General features: G+C 47.0%; 1 protein-coding gene across 4 annotated transcripts in view; it reads right to left on the reverse strand.

Annotated features, from left to right (window-relative positions):
• Positions 1–16187, reverse strand: part of ADAMTS9 (ADAM metallopeptidase with thrombospondin type 1 motif 9) — a 140737-nt gene that overhangs the window by 68721 nt on the left and 55829 nt on the right. For all 4 annotated transcript variants that reach the window (XR_014507509.1, XM_083424539.1, XM_083424538.1 and 1 more), the window contains exons 17-23: positions 14058–14221; positions 13822–13951; positions 10451–10577; positions 6493–6703; positions 4958–5122; positions 3249–3413; positions 284–403 (exon numbers count right to left, since the gene is read on the reverse strand). Coding sequence is in view for 3 of the 4 variants with exons in the window: in XM_083424539.1 (XP_083280665.1) it covers positions 284–403; positions 3249–3413; positions 4958–5122; positions 6493–6703; positions 10451–10577; positions 13822–13951; positions 14058–14221 (1082 nt within the window). In the remaining variant the exon portion in view is untranslated. The remainder of the gene's footprint in view (positions 1–283; positions 404–3248; positions 3414–4957; positions 5123–6492; positions 6704–10450; positions 10578–13821; positions 13952–14057; positions 14222–16187) is intronic.

Below are 16187 nucleotides of genomic sequence, written 5' to 3' on the forward strand. Positions count from 1 at the left end.
CTGAAATCCTTGCCCCTAACATGCTCCTTTTTCATTGGGAGCCAATGCTTGCGAAAGCATGCCACCATGGACCATACTTCTCCATGACCCCTCCATCACACCACGTATGTTTCAATCATTTCCCAGCAAGCTTAATTCACCCCCTCCCAGTAGAGGCAACGTCGGTGGCTGCACGCCCTTCCACTTTTCTTGACTGACAACACACTGCACCCACCCCCTTTCACCCTGATATATATATATTTTAATGGAGATTCTTGTGTGGCTGCCACATCAACGCACTTACCTGTACATCTGTTGGCTTCGTAGCAGCATTGCACTCGTTGTCATCTACCACGGACACGTAGGCACCAACCACGCATTTCACCGCTCTCATCTGATAGCCCTGCCCACATGTCGCAGTGCACTGCGGGGAAGGAAAGAAAGCTGTGGGGATAGCCATACTGCAAGCAAGCCTAAGGATGCGAGAAGGCAGCTTCCATTGAATCAGGCCAAAAGCCAATCTGGTCCAGCATCGTGTTCTCACAGCGGCCAACCAGACACCTATAGCAGGAGGAACGTGCTTTTGTGCTTGCCAAAAGATGGGAACTATAGTTTTGGTGAGGACACAGAGAACCCTAGCCTGCCTCTCCAAACTATAGTTTCCCACAGAGAGGGAATTAACATCAAACCAGTTCAAATATAGGCCCTGTGTCCCAGGCTTCATAATGCACCTGCCTTACTTCTAAATGCATTAAAAAGAGGCAAGGAAGTTCAAAGCACCTAACTTCTTTGGCCAAATCCAGAGTGATTTAAAATATAAAAAAGAGCCCTTTCTCCTTCTTCAGTCGCTTCCATTTAAAATTAGGTCAAACGGTTAAAATGCGCTGCTTCCGCTGGAATCTTCCATGCTTCATTTATTCCCTTCAAATATACATGTGCAAGTGTTTAAATCATTTACCATACTGTGGATTACGAGCCTCGCATAATCTCTGTCACATTTCTTTACCGATTGACTCCTGCAACAACCTTAATAGAACACGATCATGACAGGAAGGCATGACCGGCTGAAGAGAAGTTTGTGTGGTCTGGACAGGTTTATGCATTTACTTGTTTTGAAAGTGTAATTAGATGAGAGCTGTTGCTGCACTGGAGACGGCAAATGAAGTCTCTCCGACAAATTGCTTGGAAGTTCTCATTCTGTGTATGATGTATTGTTAAAAACGAAAAGGTCAACACGAAAAGTTGTGTCCGTGTGGGTTGTTTTTTTTAAAAGGATCTTTAAAGCCAACTCTAAAGCAGAATTTATCAAAACCTGCCTTTCCTTTCCAGTGCTTATTCTTAGCTAAATTACTTGCTTTCAGGATCACAGCTGCATTGCAGAGCGATGGGCTTTCAGCAGTGGCTCACAAGGTGGGGTAGAGCTTCAGTGCTGGTTTCCAGGGAGGCCTGAGGTAGCAGGGAGGTTGGTGCGGTGCAAGCACACTGGTGGTTCTGCAGACGCACCTGCACCATGCCATCCTACCCGCCACCTCACCCCTCTCTCCCCACCAGTAAGAAGCACTGGCACGCCTTCTGGGAAATGAGTGCTGCTGCTCTGTGCCACCACTACTGTATGCTTTGCATGTACAGTGGTACCTCAGGTTAAGTACTTAATTCGTTCCAGAGGTCCATACTTAACCTGAAACTGTTCTTAAGCTGAAGCACCACTTTAGCTAATGGGGCCTCCTGCTGCCGCTGCACTGCCGGAGCACGATTTCAGTGTACAGTGGTACCTCGGGTTACATACGCTTCAGGTTACATACTCCGCTAACCCAGAAATAGCGCTTCAGGTTAAGAACTTTGCTTCAGGATGAGAACAGAAATCGTGCTCTGGCGGTGTGGCGGCAGCAGGAGGCCCCATTAGCTAAAGTGGTTAAGAACAGTTTCAGGTTAAGTACGGACCTCCGGAACGAATTAAGTACTTAACCCGAGGTACCACTGTACAGGGATCCTTGCCAACTGGTATCCAGGCTGGGAACCACCTCTCCCTGAGAGCACATTAAGTGGTGGACTGCAAGTCTGCACTAACAACGCTGGTCTAAAATACCCACAGTCTGATTCAGCAGAAGGCATGAGTTCTTTGGAAGTCTAAGAACACTTTATTATTATGGTCAGCAAGCGAGCTAAGGCCAAGAGCCTCCATTTCTGTGATAAACATAAGACGGCAATGGATGTAAATATTTAAAGAGAAGGCGCAGCACTTCAACAGCGGCATGAGGCTGGCTCCCCTCTGGTTTACATTATGAGTAATTGTGGTGGAGCAGTTTGGATGCCGGGCTAGATGTGGCTCCAAATCACCGCTCGCTGGGTCACTCACTCTTGTTCTTTGCTTAACCTAGGGCAATTGTGAAGGTAAAATGGGAACCGGAGCCATGAACGTTGCCTTGAACTCCCCCAAGGAAAAGCAGGGTATAAATGAAATAACTCAGTAAGCTCAAAGTCTTGTCCCTCCTCCTGGAGGCTCCCAGATGTAAAAAATACAAAAGCCCACCCAAAGAAACATTCATTGGTTTATATGTACAACACCTGATTTCAAAGAAACATAAATGTTTCCAAAGCAACTGCAAAAGTGGTCCAGAGATGGAAGGGAGGAATCTGGGTGATGCCCGGGAAGTTATCCAATGGGATGCTAACCAGCCACGTTGGTTGTCCCGGAAAGTTAACCAGTTGGGTGTCCCAGGAAGTTAACCAGCCACGTTGCTCTACGAATATTACCGTATTTTTAGCCCTATAGGACACACTTTTCCCCCTCCAAAAATGAAAGGGAAATGTGTGTGCGTCCTATGGGGTGAATGCAGGCTATCGCTGAAGCCTGGAGAGCGAGAGGGGTCAGTGCGCACCGATCCCTCTTGCTCTCCAGGCTTCAGGAAGCTCGGGCTTCCCCCGCCCCAGCCCCGCGCCTGGGGGGGAGGATAGTTTTTTTCCCCTTTATTCCCCCCCCCCCCAAATCTAGGTGCGTCCTATGGGCCGGTGCATCCTATAGGGCAAAAAATACGGTATATCTGTGTTCATCCATAGGCTATTTATCCAAGTAACAAAAAGTTGCATTCTGCAGCTGCACCTGTGGCTCCACCTGTACCACTGGAAGCCTTGAGCCTCTCTTTTGGGTGCTGGGACAGAAGTCATGACAAAGAGCTTGCATTTTTTAAAAACACCACCCCAAAACAACATCTGCTGGAGTCCATGAAAAGCCCCATAGCAGTAAAAATGAGAAGAATGGCTTCAAATACCTGGCCCCAGGGTCCTACTTGCCACGCGGCACACTCCTGTTGCTGACAACTTTGCACAGAAACTGGTTTGCTCTCAGGATGGCAAAGCCTGTCATTCAATCGGTCTCCTCCAAACTGGCACCAGATCTGGCGGTGTTTGTGCCCTTTCCCGCAGGTTACCAAGCACTAAAGGAAGGAAAGGGCAAGCTTTAGGCTTGCATAAGCAGCTGCTCATCCAAAGCCAGTGCAACAATCACTGAAAAGCTAAGTAAGATTGGTATGGTTTTTATGCAGTTGCCCCTGGGACATTGGAACTGAAGGACAGCAAACTCTGGCCTCTGCTAATACCGAGGGGCCGAGGGAGCTGGGGTTTGTCCGCAGACAGCTTTAGGGAACCAAGGAAGAGCTGCCAAATATGCAGGACTGGTTGCAGAATGGATGGACCTGCAGCACAGGGAGGACACACCCACTTCCACTTGTCCCATGCCTAGAAAGCATGGTTCCGAGTGGTTTCCCCTTGTCCCTTTCACAGGAAAAGCGTACTCTTTAGCTCAAAGCCTGTTTGCGCTAAAGAGCAGTTTTTCCCGGAGCAAAGCAGTGGGTCCTCCACAGCCACTCCCAGAACTTGATAGCAGTCTCCCTTCACAAACCCACAACTGCACTGCCTTCATCCTAAGTAGACAACCATTCCGATTAGTTGTGACTTCAATGGGATTAAAGCCTCTCCCACATGTCAAAAGGGAAGGTGGGCCACTTCCAGATCTCACCCCTGCTTTAGTCCCATTGAAATCACTGTATCATTTGAGTTAAAAGCCTGATTAACTTGGTCTGGGGTTCTAACACCTGGGAAAACCCCTTTTCTGCTGCCCTTCAATGAGCAGGCAGAGGATTTTCCTGCCTCCTGCCCTTTTCTCCTGTTTGCTGCCTTTCAAACAACAGGCAGTGGCTGATCTCTGATCTTAGCGCTGTAGTCTGACACCATTAAGATCAGATAGAAGCTTATCTTATTGCAATGGTGCTTAGCTCCAAGATTATGGATAAGAGATTTTTTTATCTCCAATTTTAGAGCTTATATTGGAGATAACAGGTCTCTGTAATTCATGTCTCACAACTGATAGCAGTGGTTTGCCCAAAATGGCCCCACAGACTAAATTCAGATGTCTCACAGCCCTAATTAGGCCCATGGGCCAGAAGTTTCTCAATGCTGGACTAAAGCGCAACTAATTTAGGCTATAATCCTCAGCGCTTACCTGGCACTAAGTCTCACTGAAGACATGTATAGGGTTACGTTTGCAATCCAACTCGATATATTTTTTGTCTGTGAGTGCAAATATTGATCCCACAAACCTTGAAAACCAGAAAGGTCCACAAGATATGATGTTTTAGTTGGACCTGCAAACATGTAACACAAAATGGCAGCAGATACCATTCAGGAAAAGGTTCAACGGGCTTCCCACTGGGTTTCAGATTCTAAGGCATTATCTCTAGGTGGTGAGGGGTAATTCCAACCTGGAATTAAGGATTGCAGCTTGACTACCATCCCTCACTAATCAAGGAGGGGGGTGTGAGCAAAGTAAGAAGGAAAGGAAAAGGGAGAAAGCAGCATGCACACCTTTTCCTAACGATGGTGGCAAACTGATTCGGGGTGCTTCTGACATTACTGCACTGCAGCTTTCCCGTGATCAAAATCTACCGTGCTGTTTACACCTTTAAAGCAATAAGCTCCTTACTTCTGACCAATCGCCGGTCTTCCACTGCGGGCACGAGAGTTCGTTGCATCGCTGCACGGTCACCTTCTCCTGCTGGCTGCATTTACTGTCCTCCAGGACGTCGTTGAAGGTGTTCATGCAGACAGCTCGGCGCCTCTTTGTGCCAGCCCCACAGCTCTTGGAGCACTTGAAGGGAGAAAAGCAGAGTCAGCAGACAGCAGCAGAAAGGCCCACTCCCCACTTGCCCCAGGTCAGGAGTGATGAGCTCCCATTCGTCAGGGAGTGCCAGGAGGTAGTTCAGAAAAAACGAGGTAGGAATCTCGTTTCAGAAAATCCTATCTATAATTAATAGTTCTCCCCTAATTTTAAGCAACCGGAGGAATGTTTTAAAGTTTGGTCTCCAAAAGGTTTTATCCCAGGGGTAGGCAACCTAAGGCCCAGGGGCTGGATGCGGCCCAATCACCTTCTAAAGCCAGCCCGCAGACGGTCCAGGAATCAGTGTGTTTTTACATGAGTAGAAGGTGTCCTTTTATTTAAAATGCATCTCTGGGTTATTTGTGGGGCCTGCTGGTGTTTTTACATGAGTAGAATGTGTGCTTTTACAGTGGTGCCTCGCAAGACGGAAAACCCGCAAGACGAAAGGGTTTTCCGTTTCCAGAGGTGCTTCGCAGGACGAATTTCTCTATGGGGTTGCTTTGCAAGACGAAAATGTCTTGCGATTCTAGAGGGTTTTTTTCGCTCCCCAACCCCTTTTTCTAAAGCGCTAAGCTGCTAATAGCCTTTTAGCAGCTAATCCGCTAATCCCTTAAGCCTTTAATAGCCGTTAATAGCCCTTAAACTGCTAATAGCGCTAATAGCTCTAATCCACTAATGGGCTTGCTTCGCAAGACAAAAAAACCGCAAGACGAAGAGACTCGCGGAACGGATTCTTTTCGTCTTGCGAGGCACCACAGTATTTAAAATGCATCTCTGGGTTATTTGTGGGGCATAGGAATTCGCTCATTATTATTTTTCAAAATATAGTCTGGCCCACCACATGGTCTGAGGTATGGTGGACCGACCCCCGGCTGAAAAAGGTTGCTGACCCATTTTATCCATTCTAGGAAGCGGTGAAAATGATGAGCCCCTTTCACTTCTGTACACTGTATGTAACCTAACAAACTTACAATATTAAATTATTGCTATTTGGCTTGCTAGCTTCCAGTTGACTAACAACATGTTTAAAATCGAAAACATTTCGTCATTAACAGAGTCGTGCAAACACACACACATACCAGCAGCCACAAGAATGTTTAGCAGCACACTGGCAACAAAATAACACCATCTCAGTTCATCAAAAGCCAGGGGGTGAGGGGTGGGGAGTAAGTCTTTACCTGGTGCCAAAAAAAGATGTCAGTTTGGGAGCCAGGCGGACTGCACTGGAGAGAGCATTCCACAGACAGGGAACCACAACTGAGAAGGCCCTGTCCTTTTCATATGTGTCTCTCTCTGTGTGTATACACACACACAATACAAAGCATCAGTGGGAAGGAGCCACAGCAAGTGGCAGCACTTACTTCTGTCCAGGCAGAATAGCGCCACCCCCCAGTGTTACATTCCGCTGAACATTTTTCTCTGGAGCTTGGCTTGGGGATGCCGCTGCAGTACCGGTCATCAAATTTCTCGATTTTCCCTTCCAGCTTGCTGTACTTTGTGCAGGATATCTCCAGTGTCTGGTACCCCAGTCCGCACTGAGCAGTGCATTCGCTCTTTCTCGCAACGTGCCACCTAGGGACAACCAAGAGGACCATGTTAGAAAAAACACTGACAAGACAGTGACAAAGGAGCCTGAAACAGAGAAGAGAAGCAGAAATATAGGAAGCTGCCTAACACCCAAGTCAGACAGGTCCACGCAGCTCAGTATTTCCTTGGCACTGACTGGCAGCAGCTCTACAAGGTTTCAGTCACGTAACTTTCCCAGCCCTACCTGGAGATTCAATTCCTGCAGCGGGCTCTTGGTGGGTTCTTTCCAACATTACAGTTCTGTGATTCTGTGAGATGTTACGATTTGAACCTGGGTCCTTCTGCGTGCAAGCAGACGCTCTCCCACTGAGCCTCGGCCAAAGAAGACTTACAGTCCAATCTTAAACATGACTATATTCTCAAAAAGCAAAAAATCCTATATGAAGCTGCAGACTGATTGTCCATATAGCCTGGTACTGCCTGCTCTGACTGCCAGTGGCTCTTGGGGGACTTAGGTGGAGACCTTTCACATCACCTGCTACCTGAACTTTTCGCTAAATGGAAATGCCAGGGTCTGAGGCTGGAACCTTCTGCACGCAAACCACGTGCTTTTTACCACTAATCTATAGAACCTCACTTAACTTCCTTTAGACCTTGGGAGAGACATGGGGAACCTCAGACCTGGGGGCCAAATGCAGTCCTCCAGGCCTTTCTGCCTAGCTGTTGGAACTCTCCCAAAGTCACAGCCTTCAGCAGCCTTGTCTCACCCCCTCCTGGAGTGTTTCTGCCTGACTAGAATGTGCCCTTGCACTCTTTTAAAGCCTCTTGTTTGCCTGGATTAGAGGGCAGAGAGGGGTGAACATAGAAACTAGTCTACCATGAAAAATTTACATATCTTGCTCCACCCACTTTTGCCAGTCTCCACCCACCGCTGGCATATGGGCCCTGAAGACTGTTCAGAAGGGAAAGTGCCCCTCAGGCTGGGAAAAATTCCCACCTCGGGCCTTGGTAATTGCCTGCTCCAGGAGCAAGCGACCATTTTTTCCCATTGAGGGCAATGTTCCCTCTTTCCCCCCTTATTTTTCCTTAAACAGTATTTTATCAAGACCTTTCATAACATATTACAATTTTTAAAAAACCTGAACAAAAGCAAAGGAAGAAGAAGAAAGGAAGAATGCAAAGTCCTCTTCTGCAGGTAAATCTTAACCTGTCCCACACAGAGAGAGGTGAGCCCCTCCAGCTCTCACCTGGCAGCTTCCCTTTCTTCTCCTAGCCTCCCACCCTGGGACAGCATCCCTCCCCTGCCTATCACACATAGTGTCCTTCATCCATCATCTTCAACTGCATATTAACCTGTCCTTAAGCCTGAGTAAAGGTAAAGGTACCCCTGACCATTAGGTCCAGTCGCAGACAGCTCTGGGGTTGCAGACAGCTTCCAGGTCATGTGGCCAGCATGACTAAGCCGCATCTGGCAAACCAGAGCAGTGCACAGAAACGTCGTTTACCTTCCTGCTGGAGCGGTACCTCTTTATCTACTTGCACTTGACATGCTTTCGAACTGCTAGGTGGGCAGGAGCAGGGACCGAACAACAGGAGCTCACCCCGTCGCGGGGATTCGAACTGCTGACCTTCTGATCAGCAAGCCCTAGGCTCTGTGGTTTAGACCACAGCGCCACCCGCGTCCCCTTTAAGCCTGAGTCCACAAAAAATACAAAAGAACGGAGCAGAGCAAAATCACAAAGTGTTTGATACAGTGGGACAAGGTTTTGAACCATGGAACTGTTTCACATTGCAGCCTCTCCAGTGAGGAGCTGGTGTTTTACGGACACATGGAGAGAACAACCTTAGTGCTGTAATCTCACAATCCTCGGGAAGGAGCCTAAAGAGCACACAAACAACGAAGAGTGCCAGGAGCCACCGGACATTGCCCCTGGAAGTGTGGCAGTCACGAAGTTTGGAAGCTTTTGCTAGCTTCCTCTCCTTGGCAAAACCAGAGCATGGCATGCAATGCTCCAGCGGAAGGAACACTCTGACACCACGGGAGCAGCCATTACAGGCCTCTATGCTGCCATCTGCAACACATTCGGAAACATTTTAACGCCCCCCCCCCCCCAGCTGCAAGTGCAGAACACAGGAAGGTGGGGCTACTTTTCACTGGAAGAGGCTCCTTAAACAACAAAACTTTCCACGAAATAAGGAACAGACTTGGTGTAACTGTTGCTGTTGGATAGACAAGACTTTTTTCCATCAGCAGGCTCTCGTGTCCACTGCATTAACAAGTAAGTGGCTGGCAGACGGAACTGTGTAAGGAGAGCATGGAATGAAACACTCCAGAGTAGAGTAAATCTCACAATGCTATTTTAAAGGCTTGTTTTCCCTCTGCCAGGACTGGGCCAGCTCCTCCGGCAGTAGCACTGCTCCTGAATGGAGTATGCTACAGGGGTGACTTACTTAACTTAAGCTGGCAACCCAGCCAGATGGGCAGGTAATAATGATGATGATAATAATAATGATGAAGGTGATAATAATAATAATGTTCTGCCCATTTCCTATACCAAGGATATCTCTGCCCAAGACAAGTGTCCTGAGCAGGTGTAGCAATGCTGTCCTGCACTGGCTTTTAAAGAAGGTTAGTAAACTTGCAATAACAAGTTTCTTTAAAACAACAACCGAAGAATACATAGCAGAATTTTAATCTCATAAAAGATCTTGTTGTGCTTGTTCTAGAATGAATGCACATTCAGCAACATTTACTATCTGGGTGGACCATTATGAAGTGAGGGCACGTGACGAGGAAGAGGAGCAAATGCAGATGCGTTCATGCTAACACAATGCTTTAAAAGGCATCCCCTAAGTCTTCCCCAAAGCCAAAACGTGTGTGTGATCTGCCAAGGACAAGCGCCAGAAAAAAAAGGGACTGTCCCATGACAAATAGGGATTTTTTCGAGTGTATGCAATTCTGGTTGCCAGATGGATGCAGAACTAAGGGAGAAAAAAAATGGAGAGGGGAGCAAAACAGAGAAAGACTGTTGTCATTTGTTTTGTGGAGCTTAAGTGTTCTGAAACCGGAGGAATCATTTGTGTTCTATGGGACTATGATGCTCTGAAGGGAAAAAAAGAGAATAAACAAAGTGGAGGTTGATCCATTAGAGTGAATGGGCAATTGCTCCACCAACTTAAGTCTTTCCCCAGTCAGGCTACACCTGCCTTCCTACAACCAATCCAGGGGGTGACCCTAGCTGTCAGCTTCCTCTTCCTTAGTCTCTGTTTTGCTGCCGGAGGATGGGGTCCAAACTATAATCAGTTGGCCCTGTCTGTCATTGGCTCTGGCGCCACCTACTGTTGGCCTCCCTTGCCTTCTGCCCTACCAGTCTCAATGGGCTACAGCCTCCTGGGAGCAAGTGCTCTCTCCCCGTCTAAAATAGGGACACTTATTATCCTTCAGAGAACAGGCTACCTGACAACTCTCAGCAACAGGAAATGCATTTTCGCACACATTTTTGTGTGGGAGGATTGCACTGCAAAATCTGGAGAATGGCAAATTTCGAAGGATAGTTATGTGTCAGCTTGCGCACTGTTTCAAGAAGTATGGATTTTCCCCTCGTCCCTGCTCAGGCAAGGGCAGCAGAAACGGACTCTCCAGAAACCAAGGAAAACCTCAACACTGCACACTTTGATTTTTAGCAAAAATCCGCCATGAAAACACAGATGTTAGGAAAGGCCTAATATATATGATGAACCATATGTACAGACTATCTTTGGGGCAGCGGTAGGGGAGAGGGGTGCCGATACCTTAATTCACAGTTTGTATTACACAACTCAGTTACTGGATCCGGCTGGGGAATCCGATCACATCTTTGGTCAGATACCGTGAGCTGGTCGGATTCTCGGGTGCAAACAAGTTTCCTTTTCCGTTCCCCTAAAATAGAAAAGCATAGTTTTATGAGGCCTATAGAAAGAGATACATACCCCTTATTTCTCAAAACTTCACTTCTCGTCTTCCACAAACTGGTTTACACGTCCTTGCAGCAGGCTGCACACAGGCCTCGCTTCTACGAAGCCCTATATATAGTTTTTTTATATATGTGTGCAAATTGTCTCTCAAAAGCCTCCTCCCTGTTTGTGGGCAGAGAAATTGGGAGGACCAGGTTCGGGGGGACTATGCTCTCCATTACCAATAGCAGTAAGCACCACTGCTTTCTAACCCCCCCCCCCCATGGTTAGGAAGGGACGTGACAGCAGGGACTATGTTGGCAGCCAGGACATCATTTTACATGCTCCACAATGTGTCTGTTCCGCATAACTGCGGGTGGTGTGTGTGTGTGCAGGGAGGACAGGAGGATGGCAGCTGTAGAGAATATCCAGAGAAATATTCTATTACATAAGTGGTCTTTTATTTGGTTGTGGTGGGTGAGGATAACAAAAACCTCAGACATTTTCTCAGAAAGACGTCTGACAAACTTTGGTTCAGCTGTAGTTTTAACTCCTCCTTCTTTTTATCCTTTGTTAGGGCATCACATTACTCCTTTCCTGTTGTCCTTTACATTACTGGACCACGACTCCCATAATCCCTCTGCACTGGCCATGAATGGGAGCTGGAATCCAACAACATCTGGCATGACATAGGTTCTCCACCCCTGCTAAAAAGTAGGACAATGGCTTCAAGACTTATTTTGGTTGTTAAAGACTGAGTGTATAGGAGACCTTGATTTCTGCCTTGGTGGCTATCCTCAAATGCTCAAATGCTGCCTTCAAGAAGCAGGATTCTGTGTACAGTACTATGCTTTGAGGCTTGGTTAATGACAAAGAGAGGCCTGGGTATGACAGGCCTCTCTTTGTTAAGATAGATCCTGTTCCACATCTCATTAAGGCCCAAATGGCCAATCTGTAATAGTGAATGGTTGCACCAATGCTGGAGTTTCTGCCTAGTGAAGGAAATGGAAAAGAATGCTTCGGCCAGTGTCCATAATTCATTCTACTTGCTGTGTATACATTTGTGACATCTAGTTATCCTGACTACCAAGATTTAGATCTTTCATTCTCAGTAAACTGCAGGCCGTTTTGTTTATGCATCCTGAGCCCAGGGGTATTCAGTGCTCTACCCAGTATGCAGCTGCTGTGTACCTGGCTGTGAAAAGAGGATTCAGCTAATGGCTGATTCTGCTAGGCCAGAAGAGGTTGGGGTGACTTGGTATCCTGGGAAGAACTTGTGCTTCCAGCTAAAGAGGAACAGCCAGAACCTGTGAAAAAGCACTGTCGAAAATATGGTAACCAGGGGAGTAGACTTTTCTATGAGCAAGTCCAATTTGTGGTGCTGACAATGAATTTACAGCCTGCAAGATGGGGTTTAGAGAACCACAATGCTGGAAAAGGCAAGTCGGCTATCAAGACAAGCAGGGTCCTTCACAATTCAACAAGTGTTTCTTTGCCAAATTGTTTGCAGCCCTGCTGAGCTGCTCATTAGCAGTTCTTTCAATACAGGCACTTACCCTCCCCTCCAATGCCACTCACCAAGGAAGCAGGATTTCTGACTTCACAGTGAGAGCCAGAGTGGTCCAGGAAATAGAGTACTAGTCTTGCATGGGAAACTTGTCATGGACTCATTGCATGGCTCTGGGCAAGTCGCTATCTCTCAGTTTCAGTTTCCTAGCTGAAAAACTAGACTAATGAAGACTTTCTTATCTGGAGCTTTCAGGGCCAGAATTGAGCACTCTGGGTTGTGAGTTATCCGAACTGCAGCCTGGTACCTGTCTCTAGCAGGAACATGGCTCTGGACTAGCTCTGCCAACCCAGGCTGGCCTCTTGGGCAGGAAGTGCTGTAAAAGGCCTCCTGCAGGGGCTTGGATCTCTCCTGAGTGGCGAGGTTTTCCTGGCTCTTTTTCTGCATGATCCTCAGTTCTGACATGCTGCCCTTTGTTTCCCCAGCTTTGGATCATTTCTCACAGTTGCCTAAGGCTCAGCCTTGACACCTCCTCAAAGGGTTTTTCTATACACTGGGGCAGAGGGGGAACCTCTGGACCACCGAATGTGTGCTGAACTTCAACTCCCATCATCCCTGGCCTTTGGCCGGGCTTGCTAGGGCTTATGGGAGTTGTAGTTTAGCAAACATCTAGAGGGCCAAAGGTTCCCCACTCTTGCTGTGCAGGTTCAATCTCTGTCATCTGTAGGTCTGGGGAAGACCCCTTTCTGAACCCCTTGGAGAGCCACTGCCAGTAACTATATGAGCCTATGTTCCACTTTGCAAATTAGAATCATGGGATCATAGAGTTGAAAGTGACCGTGAGGTCACAAACAAAGCAAGAATCTTTTGTCCAACATGGGGCTCAAACCCACAACCCTGAGATTAGGAGAATCACACTCTACCCACTGAGCTATCCAAGTGCTATCTAAATTAATTGTAGGGGCAGGGGGAATTCATTCATTTAAAAACATTTCTAAACCTTTAAAGATCAGTAGGAAGTACGCACAAATACGACATAGGTTCATACCGTAGTGAAACCTATGATGGCTATGGGCAGTAGTTGCATTGTTCAGATGTTGTAGGAGTTGGGACTGATTCATACATCATCTGGGATGTTGTTCAAGGAGAAGCAACTCATTCCTGCTCCTGCTTTCACTTCTTCCACCCCACTCTTACGATCAACTGTGTAATCTCCAATATCAGAACAGTCTGCATGATGCTCTAAAGACAGGTGGACACCAGGATGCACTAAACACGTTCCGTTCCATACGCTTCACTTAGCAGCCCGAGCGGCCTTTGGACAGCGCCTTCCAAAAGGGGGCTCAGATTTCTGCAAGCAAAACTGCAGTGTCTACTTGCACACACTTAACCATTTACGCTATGGCTTCGCCTTGAGCAGGGCAAGATAAGAAGCCACCTGCCAGCAGAATGGTCAGCCATTAGTCTGTGGAGGAAGCAGGAAATCTGAAGAGTTAAGGAGGGGCCTCAGCATTATCACGTGACTTGCAGATAGTATGCATCCTTCCACTATGACAGTTCTCGGAAAACAAAACGCTTGAGTTTTATCAGAAGCTAAAAGCAGACATGAGAAGCGGAGTTGTCATCACCACCAGAATCGAAGATAAAGCATTAAATACAGAAGATGATGGTGATAATGATAATGATGATTTTTTAAAATAAAAAACTCCCTAAGACCACATACCTTGGCATAGTTTACTGCAGTGCTGCCAAGGGCCATAGATATTCCAATAAAACTGCTGAGGTTTATCTTCAATGGGGATATTGAATGTGTATCGAACATCAGGGTTATATAAATTACCCACTGATAAAACCTAAGAGGGAGGAAAAAAGCATAAGGTGAAAAGAATTATCTCAGCTATTACAATTTAGAAGAACAGTATTTATGAGGTTTTCATTTTAAAGCGAGATGTTTCTAACCTGAAGAACTATTTCTTGGTCAATACGGTATGTAGAATTGATCCTTTCAACGGGGGTGTCTGAGCCACTGTATTCTATCACCGCATTTCCAACTTTGATTTCCTTCTTAAACATGCTGACAACGTAGTCTCCGTTTAATATGAAGCCTTCGGTACTCGACAATGCTGTGCAGATAGAAACAACAACAAGCAGGGACACAGAATCAGTGTAATCTGCTTGCCTAGATAAGAAAGGACGTTCTTTGAAAGCCATCTGATTTACATAATGCTCAAAATGAACTCGGGGATGTCTATCTCCAGAAGCAACCAAGACAGAACAAGACTGGGAGGGAACCAGAGACCGCCTGCACTGATTTATGTACTCCTTATTCATTTTGTTCCCTTTATTGCTTCTGTCTCACTGTCCCTTCCTGACAGAAGCCCAAAGCAGCCAGCAGCAAAACCAAAAGCAACTAGATTAATACAAAAGCATCAGGCTGTCAATATAATGAAACACTGGCAGACAGGAAAACATAAACCAAGTCAAACTCAAATTCAAGTTGAATTCCTTGCAGCGCTGGTGTCCCCATGCTCCCATTCTTGACCTCATTTGTACAATGATGGGAGCTGCTTCTCCATGTTGTGATCCCACTGTGTGTGTGTGTGTGTGTGTGTGTGTGTGTCTAGTTCTCCCACTACTGCAGCCTAACCCCTGACAGCTTTCCACCTTGGCAATACAGCCCAAAGTCCAAAAAGGCTTCCCTACTACCCCTGAACAATGACTTGGAAAATCAGCGCAAATCCACCAAATAGTTGGAAATCCAGGAATAATTATCCCCTACCAAAGGCTGTTCTTCAGGTAAGCAACAGTAGAGACCAATTCAGTCAGTCACTGGAACTCAGGCAAGGCAATGGTGATTGCATCACACTTTTTTTTTGGCTGCTGCAACCGAGAAGTTGTCAAAGGGTTGGTGTGGGCACCGGCTGGCCCTGTTTGTTAAGGAGCTACTGAAGACCCTGAATGCAAGATGCAGATGCTGCAACGTTGCACTGCAGGGGCACAGCATAGCACTTGCACATGCTCTGCTTGGAAAGATTCCATGTTTGATCCCCTGCATCTCCAGCCAGGGTTGCAGCTCAGTGGTATAAGGAAGAACCCTGGCTCAGCGGTAGAGCAGCCACTTTGCATTCAGAAGGTTCTATGTTCAATCCCAAGCTCCTCCCTAGTTGGGATGGGAGAAAGTCCTGTCAGAAACCCTGGAGAGCTGCTGCATAGGCAATGCGGAGCTAGATGATCAATTGTTTGACTCTGCACAAGGCAGCTGTCTGTGTTGCAAGCTCTAAAGTAAAAGGTTTTCTGTATGAATACTGTGAAGGACATGCATCTCAAGCTTTGAGAGAGGGAGTTATTAAAAAAAAAATAGACAATTCTGGAATGGTGCAAATTTGAAAGGGTGCAAATATGGAGGGATATGTGAAGCTCCTCACAGTGAAGTCAGGAGAACCAGCAACCATAAAAAGGTGCCTGATTCCTCCTTCACGTTCCTGCCGGACCCTGATACCAGACGTGGCGTGATTGGCTACAGCCCTCACACTTCCAAGTGGTGGGTGCTGTAGAAACCCCTGTCTCAGGAAGAGGAAGACCAGAAGCAGCAGAAGAGGAAGTTTTCCAGGGGTCCTTTACCGTTTATCTTACTCTATCCAAATACTGGGACGCGGGTGGCGCTGTAGGTTAAACCACAGAGCCTAGGGCTTGCCGATCAGAAGGTCGGCAGTTCGAATCCCCGCAATGGGGTGAGCGCCCGTTGCTTGGTCCCTGCTCTTGCCAACCTAGCAGTTCGAAAGCACATTGAAGTGCAAGTAGATAAATAGGAAGTTTCCGTGCGCTGCTCTGGTTCGCCAGAAGCGACATAGTCATGCTGGCCACATGACCCGGAAGCTGTACGCCGGCTCGCTCAGCCAATAAAGCGAGATGAGTGCCGCATCCCCAGAGTCAGCCACGACTGGACCTAATGGTCAGGGGTCCCTTTACCTTTACCCAAATACTGCGTTTAAGGAATGCAACAGAGGCATCCGTTCAGCCTGTTTTTCAAATTTCCCTGGATTGTGCTTGCTTCAGATTCAAATACATGTATCAAATATACACAAATCA

This window comes from Podarcis tiliguerta (genome assembly GCF_965153285.1).
Source record: "Podarcis tiliguerta genome assembly, chromosome: 2".
In the NCBI taxonomy this organism is placed as follows: domain Eukaryota; kingdom Metazoa; phylum Chordata; class Lepidosauria; order Squamata; family Lacertidae; genus Podarcis; species Podarcis tiliguerta.